Source organism: Aythya marila (assembly GCF_965140915.1).
Source record: "Aythya marila genome assembly, chromosome: 14".
Classification (NCBI taxonomy): Eukaryota; Metazoa; Chordata; class Aves; order Anseriformes; family Anatidae; genus Aythya; species Aythya marila.
Window position 1 is genome coordinate 6,365,419 of NC_139055.1, and position 18,250 is coordinate 6,383,668.

At 43.5% G+C, this 18,250-nt stretch overlaps 1 protein-coding gene across 1 annotated transcript; it reads left to right on the forward strand.

Annotated features, from left to right (window-relative positions):
- The first annotated feature begins 1,601 nt into the window (after positions 1-1,601).
- NPM1 (nucleophosmin 1) lies at positions 1,602-13,890 on the forward strand. The gene is made up of 11 exons (XM_082771824.1): positions 1,602-1,749; positions 2,256-2,335; positions 4,766-4,885; positions 5,704-5,797; positions 6,658-6,761; positions 7,138-7,199; positions 7,588-7,642; positions 8,879-8,968; positions 9,886-9,987; positions 12,490-12,564; positions 13,534-13,890. Exons 1-11 carry the CDS (start codon positions 1,686-1,688, stop codon positions 13,570-13,572), a joined length of 885 nt encoding a protein of 294 aa, XP_082627950.1. The 5' UTR covers positions 1,602-1,685; the 3' UTR covers positions 13,573-13,890.
- The last annotated feature ends 4,360 nt before the right edge of the window (positions 13,891-18,250 follow it).

Here is an 18,250-nt window from a genome sequence, read left to right on the forward strand (position 1 = left end):
CGCAGTTTTTGTTTGGCATCCATCTGCCAGTGGACAATTAATGAAATAATAAGGTTAGACACTACTCTTGTCTTACATTTACTTGGAGCAAAGCATATGCTTTGAAACACCCATCTTTATTCTTTTTCTCTTGAAGTTAATGTCTTATATGAAGCTCTTAGATTTAGCATTATAATGGAAAACAGATGCAGATCTTCTTACATGCAGACCTACTAGTTATTTCTTATTTGTACCAGATTTGTGGTATTTTAGATAGTTCTTCATTTCCAGGTTCATGGAATGAGTTATTACATACTCAGGATCACTTATGTTCTCTTGTGACCTCCAGTTTCCTTATGGGCATTCATGGTTTGTCACATCCAGAGGCAAAAACTGTTCTGCATAGAAAATATGACTAGGGTATGAATGAGCAGTGTTAGGAAACAAAGGCACAGCAGGTGGGAAAATACTGCTCCTCAGAAAGAATGTGTGAAGGGCAGGACAGAATTTGGGCTGAACCGAAATGCAGCGCCCCGTGCCCACTGTAACAGCACAAATCTCCATGCCCCTCACTGTTCCCAGCACAAGCCCAGCACCTGGCTTAATGTCTTTGCCTCAATGCAGTTACTTTTTTTCCTGACATGAATGTATTTTCCAGAGGGATGATGGTGGTCCCCAACCCTCAGTGTGTGCCCACTGCAGTAACAGAGCTGGTGTGCAGCGCATGGCGCTTGCAGAGCTTCCACAGGAGCTGTGACCAGGCTTAAAATGAAGAAGTGCAAAACTCCTCTTTTGTGACTTGACATCCATCAAGGTGTTATGTCTGTACAAGGGTGCAGGTCCCCCACCTTCACTCACACAGCAAGCCGCCCTATTTATTCCTCTACCTTGTTTTCACACACAAGTCAATTTTACTATTATTGTATTTGAGTCAGCCTGTGGCAATCCACCTGACAAAACCTCGGCAGACAATCTGCTTTAATGTTAACAGAATTGTAGGGGGATGTATCCTGATAAACCCAGGGCTCACAAAACCTCACCTTTGGGGAACTAATTGAGTTTTGGACCAAAATACGAGCCCTCACTCTGGAAAATAAGCGATTGTAGAACTGCATTTACTCTTTCTGAAAGGGGGGGTGAGCTCTGCGAGGGAGCAAGGTGAATGGTGCATTTTGGGGGATTAGATTCATTTCGCCACCGTGTCACTTGTCACATTTTGGCAACAGAATTGAATTTCCTACTCTGTGAAGGTGAACGCAGATGGTATGGATGCGAGTTACACACTTCACGTTAACAGAGGGGCTCGTGCTCTGAGGCTGCACGTTCAGAGTTTGAGGAGGGGATGCTCAGGTAAGGCGTATTTATCTTTATTAGCTTTAAACCATCCAGTTTGAAGCACCGAGGCCTCCCCCGGCCGCATCAGCCCCAGCGCCCCCTCAGCGCCGCCTCCATCTTGAGGCCGCCCCCACGGCCACGCTCTCGCCCCCCCCCCCACCAGCCCCGTTAGGCGGGGGGTCGGCACTGCGCACGCGCGGCATCCCCCGGCGGAGGCGTGGCCGCGGCGCGGCTCTCGCGAGACCTGGCGGGCTATATCTGGGAGGGGGGCGGGCGCGCGGCTTCCTTTAGTGCGCGTCCGCCCGCCGCGCCGCACGCACCGCGCCGCGCTCCGCTCCGCTCCCCCCCGCCGCCGCCTGCAGGCCCGCAAGATGGAGGACAGCGCCATGGACATGGAGAGCATGGGCCCGCTGCGCCCCCAGACCTTCCTCTTCGGTAACGGCAGCCCGCCGCCATCCGGCCTCCTCCGCGCCGCGCGGGGCCTGGCGCAGGCCGCGGCCTGGGGGCGCCTCAGTGGGTGGGGAGGGGGAGGAGGGAGGGGGGCGGTGAGCGAAGGGGGGGGGGGTGCGTGGCGCTGTTCCCGCCACTCGCGCGCGCTCTCCGCCGCCGCGCGCGCCCCACGTGGCGGGCACGTGGCGGCTTTGTTCCGCGCCCGGCCCGGCCGCGCGTGGGGAGCACGTGGGGGGGGGGGGGGCACGGCTCTGCGCACCTCGGCCCCGGGGCGGGGCGGTGCTGCCGCGGGGCGCTCCGGGGTCCTGTCGGTGCTCGGCACCAGGCCGCGGCCTTGCCCGCCGCACGTGGTGGGGCTGGGGGGAAGGGTTCGTGGAGACGGGGAGCCTTGGAGCGGTGGGGTTAGGGGTAAAGGGTGGTGGGTGCCTGCCCGTGAGTAGCGCACCGTGGTCGTATCGCGCCCTGCTCATCGCTCGGTGGTTTCTTCGCAGGCTGCGAGCTTAAAGCAGATAAGGAGTACAAATTCAAAGTAGATGATGAAGAAAACGAGCATCAGCTGTCTTTGAGAACGGCAAGTACCATGCGTGTTTTAAGCTGAAGTACTGGTGGGTGATCTTGCGAGAAGTGCGTTTAATGTGTAAATTCATTCTCTTCTGTGATAAGTGTAACAAAAACGTCCACTGATATTGTATGCTTTATAAGAAGTGATATAAGGTTGAAAAAGCTTAAAAATTAATTTAGAGTAAATTAGTAAGTGTTTGCTGAAAGGTATTAAAGGCTGGAGTATACACACTAACAAATCAAATGTTAATAGTTCAGATGCTGCAGGAGCACAAGAGGAGAAGAGGTTATTTTCATCATAAATGGACATCCTTCAGAAGACTATGGGAACTTTATTTTGGAAAGCTTTTCTGTACATATCCCAGATAAAACTCCAGTGCCTTTTTTTTTTCCTTCCCGCAAACAGCGAATAACATGTGTCTTTTATTGCCCCAGTAAGCAAGACACAGCATGTCAAGGCCTTTGCTCAAGGCTGAGCATGTTTTGTTACGGTTAGCATAAGCAGAAGATGCCACAACTTCATAGGCAAGGAGTTTGAGTTGTACTGTTTCTGTGCTTTATCATTTAAGAACAAAGATATATCCTGATGACAGAAGAGCTTTAGAATTGGGAATTGCTTCCTGTGGGAGACTTGGGTGCTAGTCTTGTCCAAGGCACAACTTAAAACAATGGTTACAATGCTTTCATTTACACGTTAGTCTTTTAAATTACATGTCTTCAGTCCTTGCATTTTATGAAAATTGCAGCCTTGACAATGACTAATTTATACTTAATTGGTAACCTTTTAAAGTTTATTTTGAGGGAAGAATAATTAGTATAGGCAGGGCAAGTTCATCTGGTAATCCTCACACCTAATGCAGATTAAATGTGTCAGTGTGAGTGACAGTTAATTGTATGGCTTTATCCACAGATTCTGATTTGGGAAGTTACTGATGGCATCTCTCGATTGAGTGAGTCCCGATTGAGTACATCCTTCACTGAGGATGAACCAGATTGAATGTTTATCAGTACTTAGTCTGTGCCTGTGATCTGTGCACATGATAACATACTAGTTGAGCAAGGGCTGACACATGTCATGCAGGGCACGTAGGTAAGAGATGCAGAAAAGTGAGGAGAAAAAAGTGAAAGGGGAAGCGGGACTGATGATGCATGTAGAGGCAGAAAGTGGTATGGGCACAGATGTACATGTCTTATTAATGAAAGCTGAGATAAAGCAGGGTGGTCACCACTTTATTGCCTACGTACTGCAGTTGTGCATCTCTCCAGTGCAGAAGGCAAAGCCCATGAAAAGCTACTTGCCAGCCACTCAGTAAGCAAACAGGAGCCAGAGTATTGCTTGAGCTGTGCAAATGACAATGGTAGCTGGGGGTGGGGGCAAGTTCTGTAATGAAACTTGTCATGGTGGGTAGACCCACCAGCAGAGTGATTCATTGTGGTACTAACCCATTTGAGAGATGACATCAGAGCACCAATTTCCCCTGATCAAATTTACAGTAACAAAACATGTCAGCATTAGTAACTTTTGTATCCTATTTCTCAGTCTTCAGCCTGAAAAGCCTTCCCTGGATCGTGATAACTTGACTAAAACACAGCTCTTAAAGAATGGGAACTTGAGCGTGCCACTGTCAGCCTGAAGAGTTTACACCCACATCTTCCATGGGGGGTGGGAAACTTTCTTTTCATTCCCATTGGAAAAGAGCACAGAGAGAGCCTTGTTAACTTGTCTCAGGAATAATGGTAATACTTGAGAGCATTATTGGTTTTCAGAGCTCTTAGATGTAATGCTGACTCAGAGGTTAAAACAGGAATTTTAGGCCTGTCCCGTGTCTGTCATTTGTGCCTCCCTTCTTGTGAAGATTCTGAGTCTTCAGAACATGCCATTGTTGTAGTTGGTGTAAGGAATAGAGGAACTTGAAATGTGCTGGGACAGCAGCTCTGTCCTTGGTGAATGAATACAGAAGGTTCCTGCCTAAAGAATAGCATTGAACTCAGCAGCTATATAAAACTTAACTCCTCCTCAGACTTAGTGCATACTGAAGTTGCATAGAGTAGGTGATGTGGTGAAAGATTTGGCAGATGAAGCATGGTAGGAGAAAGGTAAGGTTTGAGGCTGTGATACTCTGGGAATGAAAGTAGTTGATTCTGTTTCTGTAGTCACGTATTTGTGCTTCTTCCTATGGACCAGCTCCAGTGCTGGTAGGACTTAGCACTGACCCCCCAGAAAGCTTTACTGTGTCTTCATTGAAGCAATTGTCTGCAATCGCACCCTGTAAGCACCAGTGTTACTGGGAAAGAGGTTATTGGCTGGGGGAGGAGTGCAACTCAGTCATTAGCATTCAGAATCACAGACATGAGTCTTGAGTCACAGAACAGTGAATGTACTCTAAAAGTCTTTGAGTATTTGTGGGTCTCAGAATGTGTACTGTTCTTCGCTTCACAGGTTTCTTTAGGGGCTGGAGCCAAAGACGAATTACACGTTGTAGAAGCAGAGGCATTGGACTATGAAGGCAACCCTATTAAAGTAGTACTGGCGTCTCTGAAAATGTCTGTGCAGCCTACAGTAAGTAAATGAGCAAGGAAACCTCTGTTACAAATTGGGTCTCAGGTGAGAAGGACAAGTTAGTAAAAGTCTAGGTTGTCTGGATTGTAATGATCTGCAAGTGATGTAGTGAGGCATAGTGAGTGGGTTCAGAGAAGAGACGCCTTTCGCACATGCCATGAATGCAAGCTAAATGGATATATATCTTTTTGCACCTAGCAGACTTGTTCTAGTCACCTGGAGATGATAGACTTCGGTTCAAATTACGCATTTTTAAAGAAGCTACATTAATTGTGTATGTCATCTCCGTGTATACAAATGTATGTACTTGCAAGTGGGTGCATCTCTAGTCTGTGTTGCTTTCTTGGAGCCTGGGATGAGAAAATCTACTTTTTCCTTCAGATCAGAAATTCTTATAAGATTGTGAAGATGATTGCTACCTTCTGTGGAATTAAAAGCACCTTCCTTTGGTTCTTGCCATCTGGAATGTAATTTGAATCGGGGTTGTTGATGTTGTGCAAGTGGAACTGCACAATGCTGGGGGCAGGTGTGATGGTTGATCTTGAAATTATTATTGCTGCAATGTTGTACAGAAACATGGATTGGTCTGGTTTTGAAAAGCGTGATTTTAATTATGATATGCCATGACTGTTGTAAATCCGACCCTATTGTGGCACTTAGACTGGAATCACTTATGAAATATTCTGCCAGTTTGAAACTTGCAATTGCTGTATTACCATTGGAATCTCCAGATGTTGGTGCTGCTGGTTTTGCTTGAATGGATTGACTGTTACGCACACCTCACCTTCCATAGTTAATGCTTTTTTTTGTTCACCTAGGTTTCACTAGGCGGCTTTGAGATCACACCACCAGTCACCTTGAGGTTGAAATGTGGTTCCGGGCCTGTTTATGTCAGCGGTCAACATCTTGTAGGTATGTATTCTGGTTGCTAATCTTCAAAACTAATGTTCATTAATTTGCAAAGCAAAGGCTTCTTACATGTTCTTGAAGTCAACGTGCGTGTTACAGCTGGTCAGCATGCTATGTTGTAGCAGTGCCATGTGCTTAATTAAGGCATTGCTGTTGGAAAGTTCCCATGCTTGAGCCTGAATTGCATTGGGGCAGAGACCTGAGACCTTACTGACAGCACCACCAGAACTTTAGCGGTGTATCTGGTATCTTGAGCAATGCACTGAATGTCTTCAGAAGCCTGAAGTAACTGAGGGCAAAGGAGTTCAGAGAACTGCTTATATAGACTTTTCATGCCTCATTTTTGTATGGATAAGGGGAGTTTGTCAGCCTCTCAATTTGGGTTCTAATCGCTCCCCTTAAAAATGGACGCTGCTGTTCCCCATATGGGAACTTTTTCCTTACCTTAGACTCAGAGGAGAGCCTCTGTGAATTATTATTATTTATTTTTTTTTCAGTAAAGGATAAACTTTTTCTTCATAGAACTGTCTTGAAGCTCATCGTTCTAGAAATTCTTAAACGTGTTCTGGATATGAAGAAGTACTTGCTCTTACCTTCTATGGCTTTTTGTGAGATGAGTGTTGTAGCATATGGGTATTTTTTTTTTTTCCATTCTTCGATTTTGGTGTAGTAGTACCTGCCCCCAGTCAGCTGGAAAAGCTTTTGGACGTAGTGGTTAGTGCTGATAGGATGCTTGCTCAATTGGTTCCAGCATCCCAAGAAGGCCTTACTTAGTTGCGGGTGATAATTTGTTTTACTAGTAATCTTCTTTTTGCTATTGTTAAATGAGGTGGGTATTTTACACGTTGCCATCATTTTATCAGCATTAGAGGAAGAACCAGAATCAGAGGATGAGGAGGAAGATACAAAAATTGTGAATGCCTCAACAAAGAGACCAGCGAGTGGAGGAGGAGCTAAAACACCACAGGTATTCTTCTAATTTGTTGGTCTGCAGAATTTTCTTTTGGTTTGGTATTTATTCTGCCAAGGAGTGGTTAGGTTAATAGCAGTGATTTACTTAATAAATGTTCTGACATTTCGGAGGGGTGGGGGGCGGCAGCGGGCGGCTATTTTGTACTTAGATCTTGAGATGTTTTAAGTTAAAGGATGTGTTAGCTACAGATTGTTTTCAAAGCTTTGCTGGATAGGCTAATATGAAGGCTATTTATGTAGAAACTTTGGACACTGAAGTAACTCAATATATGCAGATTTTTGAATAAACATTAGTGTGCTGCAAGAGTTTGAGATTCTGTTGAAACACCGTAGTGTAAACCCTTAATTTTTTTATTATTTTTTTTTTTAAGAAAAAAGCAAAACTATCAGAAGATGATGAAGATGATGACGATGAAGATGATGATGAGGATGAGTATGTATTTTAGTTTTGATCATATATTTTGAAACACAAGGATAACTTTAAGAATGAGTTGAGTGACATAACTAGATGTTAAGTGAGGAAGCTACTTCTTGGTCTTAGCTACCAAAAATGAGCTCAAATTTATCTCCACAATGTAACCTGAATCAATTACATATTCAAATATGTAATACTGGGTTAGGAAACTTCGTTTACCGTAACTCAGTAACTTTGAGTAAATTTAGAATTTCTTTAGTACTACTGCAAAGCCCTAAGATTCACACATTGAGAACTAAAGCAAAGGGAGTGCCTTTAAATACTTGAACAGTACTAAGACTATTTGGCCTAACACCTTGTCACGTGTTAAAACAAGTTATGGTGAGTGACCCCTTTCTAATTCTAGTGATGAGGATGACCTGGATGATGATGAGGAAGAGATCAAAACGCCAATGAAAAAAGTAAGTGGCATGTTCGTGTGTATCTATTGAATGTAGACATAGCGACCCCTCTTTATGTGCTACTGCCAGATGGACAGTTCATCCGGACAGGAGGGACAAGTACTCACACCTCCTGTTAATTAACTCTCATGAATTTGACAAATAGGCATCTGATTTCTTACTTTGTTACAGAGGGGTGTCTGGGTACTTCTTAACTGTCCGCGTATACCCACATGCAGGAGTCGGGCTATTTTGGTTTTATGTATAAAACGCTGGTGATACATGTGGATTGTGCTTCGCCATTTCAATTAGTCCTGCATGTTGTGAGAAAGGTCTTAGTGACTTTTTTTCAATTAAAAAAAGTTCTGAACTATGTAAGCCTATAGGAAAAGACTTGCTTTAGGCAGCCAAGTGCTTGAATGTGAAATTACATCAGCCCTTGAGTGCCACCTGGTGGTAAAAACAAAGGAAGACAATTTGACAGTTACAGAGATGAAAGATGGCATATTTTTTTTTTAAAGACTTATATTTGCATATTGACGTTCTTAGAAACAAACGTTTAATGTTTTATTTCACTAAATGCTTCTTTCTCCTGATGAATTTCTTTAGATAATAGTGCAGGGTAGCTTAATGTTTGGTGAAGACTGTTTGACTGCAAGTTTCTGGCTATATAATCAAGTCCAGTGTGACTGAAGGAAATGGTCCCTTGATTATATAGGAATACAAGAATCCATTCTTAAATCTGTGTATGGCACTGCCTTTGCACATCCTGGACAAGATTTCTGTATAACATACATAGAAGAGCTAATGATTGTGTTACAAATAACAAGTGGTGCTGGTCGGATCTTAGGCTTGCAGTGACATCTAGAATTCATTAAAAAAAAAAAAAAAAAACTTAAAAAAAAAAAAAAAAGACTTAACCCTTGCACCATCTCTGCCAGAAAAACCCTATGGTCTTACATATACCCTTAGATAATTATATAAATGTATGGAAAATAAAGTCCCACATAGTTGTATGGCATCATAGCCAAACTGTCTTGACTATGTTCTGTATTGTGTTGGACCAGCAGTTTGTCACTTGAGTTTCTGTTGCATAAGCTATTTATGCTCAGATAAGAGGCACTGATCATACTGCATGGAAAACGAGAGTGCCTTTTTGCTTGCAGTTAAATAGTATGTATTTGTCATAGTCTCTAGTAGTATGTTAGTGAGCATAACAGCAGTTTTTCATGACAAGCTTAAATGCTTTCTTTTCAGCCTGTCCGTGAGCCTTCAGGAAAAAATATGCAGAAAGCAAAGCAAAATGGAAAAGACTCTAAGCCGTCCACACCAGCATCCAAAACAAAAGTGAGTGAAGGCAAATGAGTCAAATGTTTGTTCTGCTGTGGAAGCTAGTTTCCTTGCCTACCAGAAACAAAATGTACTAATCCTAAGTTTTTGAATGAATAGGAACTATGCTGTTGCTTCGTTGCATTGTGTTGCCTTGTGAAACTCTTCAGTAAAACTGCCTATACAACTACAACAGCTGATACTTGTAATCAGCTCTGCTGTCCCTTGTGAAAGTTAGCAAACCAGTTGTTTAATTGGCTAGTGTATATTTTTTGGGCTACTTGCTTCTACAAGAGTGTTGATCCAACGCTCAGCTGCAGTACAACAGGAGACCCTTGCTATTAGGGAGTCTCACTTTTGGTTCTAGTTTGCTGCCTAACTTGTCCCAGCAGTGTTGCTTTTATGGCTTAATAATATCTTGGGTTCGGAAACTGATCCATGTGAGAGCTGAAAGTTTTCTTCAGTTCTGTAATTGTCAAGCTTCCTTATGCAGCTTTTCCTTCCTGCGTGCACTCAAACAGGGAAGGTCAATACAGAAATTAGTGTGGGATGGACAGCAACGTAGCACCTGGAAAGCACTGTGGCTATGTACCTTTTTTGAAGTATGAATTGAATCTGGCTGCAGTTGTGGAGCAAACGTGAAATCACTGAATGTTCGGCCTGTTTTCAGTTTCATTTGTGTTGGGAGAAACAGCTGTGTTGACGTTTGCCCAGAAGCATAAGATAACTACAGTTAAATTCCTAACTTAACATTCTTTACATTTTCTTTGAAGAATGTTTTGGAAACACAACTTTTTCTGTGACTTGTTGAAAATAATCTGAAATGTCTGTGATAGCTAGTTATTCTATTAAATATAAATTACGATTTTTTTCAGAAAAAAATGATTTTGTGTACTGAACAGCTTAATAAGCAATTTTCTAACAATACCTTTCAGACTCCAGATTCCAAGAAGGATAAATCTCTAACTCCAAAAACACCAAAAGTCCCTCTGTCGTTAGAGGAGATTAAAGCAAAAATGCAGGCCTCCATAGACAAGGTGAGTTTTCTAAAACTTCAGGTTTCATCAGCTTTATAATACTTGTGCAGCAGAAGAACATTGATAAGATATGTTTACATGTCACTGCTTGCAGTCTTGTTAGCAGAGTAAATTGATGTTGAAGCTCAGAAATGAAAACTCACTTAGGACAAAGATGAGCATTGTTACAAGGAAAGGAACAAATAACAAATTCTATTGTTATTCTACCAATATGTGAAGTCAGTGAACTGTCCTAATTTGTGGTGATGGGGGGATGACATGACTAAACTGTGCTGCCTGTAAGGCTTCGTAACTTCCAGAAGGGGGAGGTAGGTGCTTGTGATTAAAAGAACTGCATTTTAGTAGGTGCTCTGTCTGTAGGTTGGCTGGGTAAAAGTGTAGAGGGTAATAGCAATTCTTTCCTTGTTAGCCAGATTTGGATGTGTGCTATCTAGGTGTGCAGTACAGTACAAACAAAGCTTTACTGCAGCATAGGTGGTAGTGAGGATCTGACATGTACACTATGCTACTGTTGTGTTTTTTCTTCATTGACTCAGAATTGCAGAAAGCATGTAACTGATCCAAAGTCTTGGTTGGAAATTTATTTTTGGACAAAGCTAAAGCCTCTGCTGATGTCAGTGCTACAAAGAGTTCTGGTTTTAGTTTGGTCTGAGAACTGTTTTTTCCTTATGCAGGCATTCAAGTCATCTAAAGAATTAGAATCCCAGAATGGTTTTGGTTGTAAGGTACCCTAAAGATCAGCCAGTTCCAACCTCCCTGCCATGGGCAGGGACATCTTCATCCAACCTGGCCTGGGGCATCCACAGCTTTTCTGGGCAACCTTGTGCCTCATCATGCTCTGAGTGTAAAGAGTTTATTCCTAATAGCTCATCTAAATCTACGCTCCTGGTTAAAGCCATTACATCTTGTCCTGTCACTACACTCCTTGACAAAGAGTTGCTCCCCAGCTTTCCTGTAGCCCCCTTTAGGCACTGAAAGGCTGCTGTAAGGTCTCCTTGGAGCCTTCTCTTCTCTTGGCCAAACAGCTCTCAGCCTGTTTTCAGAGAAGAGGTGCTTCAGCCCTCTGATGATTGCGGAAGCATTAGGTTTATCTTGGGTTTAGATTCTTAAAGCTTTAAGGCAGTTTGGTCCCACAAACTTCTGAAATAGAGCAAAAAAGGTTTAGGTGTATATAGTAGGTGCAGAGCGATTTATGATGACACTGATGTATGACACTTAAGCAAGGAGTGATATATGACACTTAATTGGGATAGAAATGCCTATCTCTAAATTGTGAACCTGATGGTGATGGATGGTATCATTCTGCTAGGTCAAGCTAACCTCTTGGATCAGATGGGCGTTAGGGTGGTTTTCGTGCATGACTCACGGAGGAGCAATGACCGGTGTTTCTGCAGTGTAGGCAGAAGGGGCTTAGCTATTCATAGTAGGCAGAGATGTCCCTTTGGAAGGAAGGATGCACACCAGTTAGCTGGCAGGGAGCTGTAGGTTACACTTCTCATTGCTGAAAAGTTTTTATTGGGCAGTGCTGTGTAGATACAAATACTGCAGAAGCAAGAGCAGGCAGCTTTAAGGCTTTCCAAGATGCTGTTATTTTGCCTTAGTAAGTCAAATGGTTTGTGTGGCTTTTTGCTGTAACAGCCAGCAAGTTAACAGCTTCAGAAACAGCTTTTATTATTTTAATTCAGGGGGTCCGATCCAGTAAATAGATGTCAGCGAGCTAATAGAAAAGTGTTAGTACTTGGTAGGTAAGACGTTGTCCAAATACAAGCTTTTTGGTTGTAGTATCTTATTTTCACATGATCTTAGTATAGCTTTGTATCCCTTGAACATAAAATTGCCAACCTGGTAGGTGTACTGTCGTAGTTAGCTAGATACTTGAACTGATGTACCTGAAGAATTGCTCATTGGGCATGTGAGAGGATAATTATACTGTGCTGTATCTCCCCTGGAGATGGGAGGTGTGAGGATGAACCTAGATCGTGAGTTACTCAGTCTGTTTTGTATGTTTGAGTACATACAAACAGTTTCAGAGGTGAAAAGAAAATGTCTCGAACAGTTCATTAAATTCTTAGAACTGCTGTATCAGAATGAGATGTAAGGGGTTTGGTAGAGGGAATGTAGGTGGGAGATGACTTAAATTTTTGCTTGGGAGAAGAGCTAAAGCAGATACGTGTCACAAGTTGCACCCTGCAGTAGGAATCCTTAAATGTAGAATTAGTTGATCTGAAAAGCACAGGAATGTTGCCTACAGACTGCTTGCTGTTGTGTTTTGGAGCAGCGATGCTTGTATGGGCATTTCAGTGTGTAGGCACGCTGCTGTGAGAAATAACTGGGTGCTGTAGAAAAGCAAACTTTTAAAAAATGGTTTGGTGGGTTTTGGATGTTGCAAGTTGAGTTTGGTAAAATTCCACTTGTATTGCAAGGGATTTAAGCTTTGTTGGAGTTGTTTGTTGGAATGATGAAACGGCCTGTATACGCTAAAGTTTATTTTTTTCAAAATAGGGTTCTTCCCTTCCTAAGCTGGAACCCAAATTCGCCAACTATGTTAAGAATTGTTTCAGGACGGAGGACCAGAAGGTAACTAAATTTATTGAAACTTGATAAAATCCAAAAACTTTTATAACCTGACTTAGGGATTCTTTTCCACTTCTTAATCTTTACAAGCTTTGGACTGTTTCAAAGGGTTACAAACCACGAACAATACTTCAAATTAAATAAATGGGAACGGTTTTAAGGGTTTAGTTGGCTAGGATGAGAAAGCTAATATTTTATTACATTTTTCCAGCTTTTATATGGTTGGTAAATTATCTCTTGCTTACTAAACCCACAGAATTTTCCTTTTGGCACCATATTGGCTAAGGAAATGAGCTGTGGTTTTCCTTGCTGCTGAAGTTGGCCACCTAGGCCAGTCTGCTGTTCAGCCTTTTGTTGGGGAGGGTGTCTGGGAGGGGGAACTGTTTTGCAATTGATATTATGGCTTTCTTGCTGCGTTTTCTCCCAAAGTCAACTGAACTCTTGTAAGAGGGCAAGCCAAAAGGTGGTATCAGGAAGCAAGTTTCTGAATTAGTTATTACTCAACATGTACTAGGTTAAAATGTGTCTTAGATTTCCCTATCAAAATTCCTGTAAGTTAAGACTTTCTTCCAGTGACAGAATTCCTTATGCTTTCCTGCTTCCTTCAGTGGTTCAGAGTAAACTTGTCTGATAGACAAATTGATAGGTTCTTGAAAGAATGTTTAAAAGCAGTTAGCCTCAGCTACTGGAGTTGGTCTGACATTAGCCAGGGTAGGCAGAGTTCAGCCAATATTTGCCTAGCTGGTCCACACCCATCCTCTTACCTTCACTGAATTCTTACTATTGCAACTGAGTGAATAACAGCCTTTTAGCAGAAGGAGCTAGTGTGTTGTTTTCAACTTAATTTTCTCTGAAAGAAGTACAGTTTTGTTGTAATTTAATGTTAATATTTTATAGAGAGTAAGTGGAGATAGTAAACTGAAAATAATAAAAATAGATTTCAATTACTAACTTTTTTGTGTACACTTCCAGGTCATTCAAGCTCTCTGGCAGTGGAGACAGACTCTGTAAGAAAAGAAAACAGTTTAAACAGTTCATTAAAATCTGCAGTCTTACTTCTGTAACCATTATTTGGCTGTCCTTTTTACAAATGCTGAAAGAGCTTTCCCTACAGTGTCTGATAAATGTCATCCAGATTACCTTGCCAAGAATGTGTTGTCCAAAATGCCTGTTTAGTTTTTAAAGATGGGACTCCACCCTCAGCTTCATTTTAAGTATGTATGGAATGTTTTGATAAGGCATGGTGGTGGTGGTGGTCAGACAAATGGAAATGGTGGGAAGACTAAATGTACGTGGAAAAAAAATAAAATTTAGTATTTTAATAAAGTACTATCGTTTCTTTTTTATGGGTTGGGGTAGTCTGCATACTCACTGCAGAAGATAACAGGGCTTTAAAGTTCTTGTAGGAACTACAGAATAAAATTCTAAAGTATTTTAGCTGCTTCTCTTTAGCAAGTACTCATCAGTCAACTTTGTCATCAGTGTTGTCAGCTTCAAAAACAACTATCCCAATTTGTATGAGTTTTACAGCTACTGAGCGTTCAGCTTGGTGAGAAGACTAGGTGGTAAGCGGGACTTTATTCTTGTCTGGAAGTGACCACTAATGATATAATTGCATAAAACAGCCCTTCCTGCATCTCAATTTCTGACCTGCTTCATTGCTCTTTGGTTTATGGTTTTTCTCTAACAACTAAATTTGTAGGGCTTGTGATTCCACTTGTAAAATGTAATGCTTTTGATTTGGGAATTGCTGGCAGTGCTGTTCCTCTGAGGGGCTACAGTCTCTGAGGTTGTCTCACTTAATGACTGGGGTAAGGGTTTTGTGGAGGAGAGTAAGCTTCAGTGCTGAAGGGTGTGACTAGAGAACTCACACCGAGGGAGATCAGTGACCAGTGGATAAATTCCTGGGAATGGTGGAGGGCTAATCTCCAGTCTTTGAGGACTGCAAATCCCAGAAGCTCAGATTGGCAGGTAGGCAGTTACTCGGATCATTTTCCGAGGTGCTCCAGATAATGGCTGTCCAAGTTTAATCCTTCAGTTTAAGTGGGGCAATTTCTGTACAACTTCTAACATTGGCCTTTGGGGAAAAATAATTCTCAGAGTAAACATGATGAAACTTTCTAAGCAGGAAACGTCCTTTAAAGTGGCTGAGATAGCACAATGGAGCCTTACTAGCTATTCTTGGTTTTGATCCTAAGGATACTATGAGGTTGATTTAAAATTACTTGTTGGGTGTGTTCCTATTGTCATACAAAGTAGAAATGCCAAGGTATAAAGGTACTTCAATGTGAAGGGAGGAAGGAAAGCGTGGATGATACGCCTGGCATTGTGAACGTGTCCTCAAAGCTCTTGTCTAAATGCTGTATTGCTTCAGGTGCTCGAATGCTTTATCTGTGTAGTAACTGCAGTAATGGTATAAAGATCTAAATGATACTTAATAAACACTTAAACAGTTGTAACTGTTAAGCTTGATTTAATCCTTCCTTGCTATGTGTGAGAATTAATGCAACTTCATATTTTTCCCAGCAGAAATATTAAACTTGGGAACTGAAAGGCATTAGAGAAGGTCTTAGAGGTTGAGGATTTTTCTGCCTGAAGGACTTGAACAGTTGGGGTCCTACAGAGGTTGCCTTTGTACCACATGGTTGAAACAAAATGTTGGGTTGTGCTAGCTGGGCATGGGATCTCTTCTAGGGTGTTTGAATTGTTCTAGAAGCAGAATATATCAATTTGTAAAATTGTCCGTGAAAATATTTAGTTTGCTATTACAAAAACTCATTTCTATAGTGGAGATTCTGGGTGCGATGGCAGCAGATGCAACTGTCTGGAAGCAAACGCTTCCTTTGGGAAAAATGAAGCCAAGCACTGCGCATGGTAGGGAAGCTGAACCACAGTGCATGTCTGGTGTCAAAGATGCATTTAAGCTTGACTATAATTGCAGCATGTGAAATGGCAGAGCATGAGCGTTTGAAATGCCTCTTGCGGTGGGGTTATGTCAATAGATGATGTCATACGCACAAGTGAGCGCGAATTTCCCTAGTGAAATAGAGCTAATGGCACAGACAGGCTCATTTAAGCAAAATTGCCCTCAATTTTGGCTGAAACATACTAAAATTGTACAGTAATTTTAGCAAGAGGTTATCCAGCCAATAAAATATTCTGAATATTAAATGTTTAAGAAAAGTCAGGGTGTTTTGTGCCCACAGGTCACTGACAAAGCAGGACAGTGGGGTGCAGCTATGTTTGGCAGGATTGCAGGGGGAAGATGAAGCCTATATGGGCAATTCTAGTGGGAAAATGTGTTCTTGAAGTATGTAAAGCCACATCGTTGTCAGGCTGCCATTACGCATCATGAGGCATCTACATCGTGGCATGAAAATGGTACCTCTAATTAGCTCCAGTGAGTTGGCTTACTCTGTTTTCTGTCAGTTTACGTCCTTGCAGCTCCAGCTGCGAGGAGTTGGTGGCTCTCTGCTGCCTGCTCCCCGCCCGGCTCCGTGGCTCTGCCCCAGCCCTCTCAGAGCCAGGCTCTGCCCACTCCTGCCAGTCACGTCTCCAAACGCTTCGGTCCTGTTGGGACTGGCCAGCCGATGACTGCTCTGGGCTTCCTGGGCTGTGCAGCCGTGTCCTCCAGGTAGGATTTCACAGGCAGCTGCCAGTTCTTTCAATTAAAGTTCTTTTGACTGGAGCCTAAAAGGTTGAATTAAAGCATTTAAGCTTAGATTTGAAGAGAAGATACCAAGTACAAGATGGGTTGCTGCAGTATTAAGTATTGCTCTTGACTTCCTGCAGTGTTTCCCTTGAACATGTTAATGGCATGATTGCACTAAAACTGGAATGTTTCGATAGAAATAGTTGCATCCAATGATAGGGACTACAAAAGCCTGTATGGTTCTGGTCCTTGAGGACGGCTTATTTGAGAGCACAGAGGTAGAGAAGGAGTAAAGAGCGGTGATGCAAGCACAGGCGTTCTCATGCGCCATGGCAAAGCAACGTGCCTTGCCTTCGCAGTGGGGTCAACACTTCTTCAGGTGGCTGTTCCTCAACCTCTGCTGCATGGTGTTGGCCGCAGCTGCTCCTGATACGTGTTTTGTCTCCAGGTCTGCTGCCTCTGGACATCTCATTGCTGAGGAGGTGATGGAAGGTCCTGCAGTGAAACTGCCTTTCTCAGCTTCAGGAGGTCGAGGTCTTGGTCTGTGTCTTCTTTCTTGTGCTCAAGAAAAGTGCTTGTGGCTTCCTTAACTCTGCCCTGGGGCTCTGTTTGCTGCTCCCGTACGATTAGGACATCTCGGAGCCTAAGACAAGCGTGGGCCTCGGCTGCTTCACCTGTGCTCAGCACCGCTTGGAGCCTTTGGAGAGGCACAACCCCAGCATGGCTGGCAGGAGGGTGGAAGGGAGCGTGTGTGGGCTGAGGTAATGGAAAGCAGGGCCAGGATGGGTGGTGGTTCTGGGCTCCTTGCCACCCAGACGGTCCCTCGGGGCTAAGTTCATGCTGGAACATGCTCTGTCCTCCCCTGCTCTAGTAACGTTACCAAGTGCCCCAGGCTGTGTCCTGTCTCCTTCCAACGTGCCACTGCTGACTTCCAGCCAACCTCTCCCAACTTCTCCTTCCCTCGTTCCCTGTGGAACAAGCCGATCCCTATTCCTCTTGCTGCTTCCCCAAAGGGGAATTAAAGGCTGCATCCCGCTTGTGAAATGTCGTAGACAAAGCGCCAAATGATTTTGGTGGTTTGGAGCTGAGCGTTCGATGGAGTGCCTTTATTCCCTGTCCCGGTCTAATGGGCAGTTGGTCCTGGCAAGCGGCACCACGCGCAACTGGTTGTGTTGAGTGAGGTTTGGAGGCTTTGTGATCTGGTATTTATTAAGGGTTGCTTTGTCTGAGCACTGACTCCTCCATCTGAAAGAGCAGAGCCTGCGTGGGCAGGCACATGAGAACAGGACGTGCTGAGGTGCCTGCGAGGGCTGATATTGTCCTTCCTTTCTCGGACAGCAGAGGGAATCCCCCAGCCTCCCTCTGCTTGCTGCTTGCTTTTTACCTACACTTAGGCTTTTGGAAGCAATCTGGTGTGTTGTGTTGGATCAGCTCTTCAGTGGCTGGCTGTTGGTCGTCTGTTATGCAAGTGGTTCTTTTAAGAGGGGATTTGAAGCTGTGCTTTATTTGGACCAAATAAGTCAATCAAAAATATATTGTGTGTTAATTAAGACGTTATAAAAGTGCAATGTGGAGACCACTTGACTCTTCTAATTGCATGCATGGGCTGTGGTCAGCTGTTTTGGGATGACTTCTGTGCTGCTGCTTACTTCAGAAACTTTCTTCTCCCCTTGCGCCACATCTATCAGCTCTCCTGAACCCAGCCAGAAAAGGGCCTTTGTGGGAAAAGGATCCCAGGAGAAAACAAAGAATCAGAAAGGGCAATTCTTCAAAAAAAGAGCAAATGGGGTTGAGGATCAAAATGAGGGCAGGAAGAGTGGAGACCCTGCAGGGGATGGTCACCACGGAGCTCTGATGGTGCCTGCAGCTTGCAGAGGTGCCCTGGCAGGCAGTGCCGTGCTGCCCGTGGGCTTGTTAAGCTGGGGGAACGGGGATGGTGAACGTGTTGTTATGCCATGAGCGTCCTTGCCGAGAGGCTTCCACTGCCACAAGCCATTACTGAGGGCAGTAACACGTTATGGGGTCACCAGGACAAAG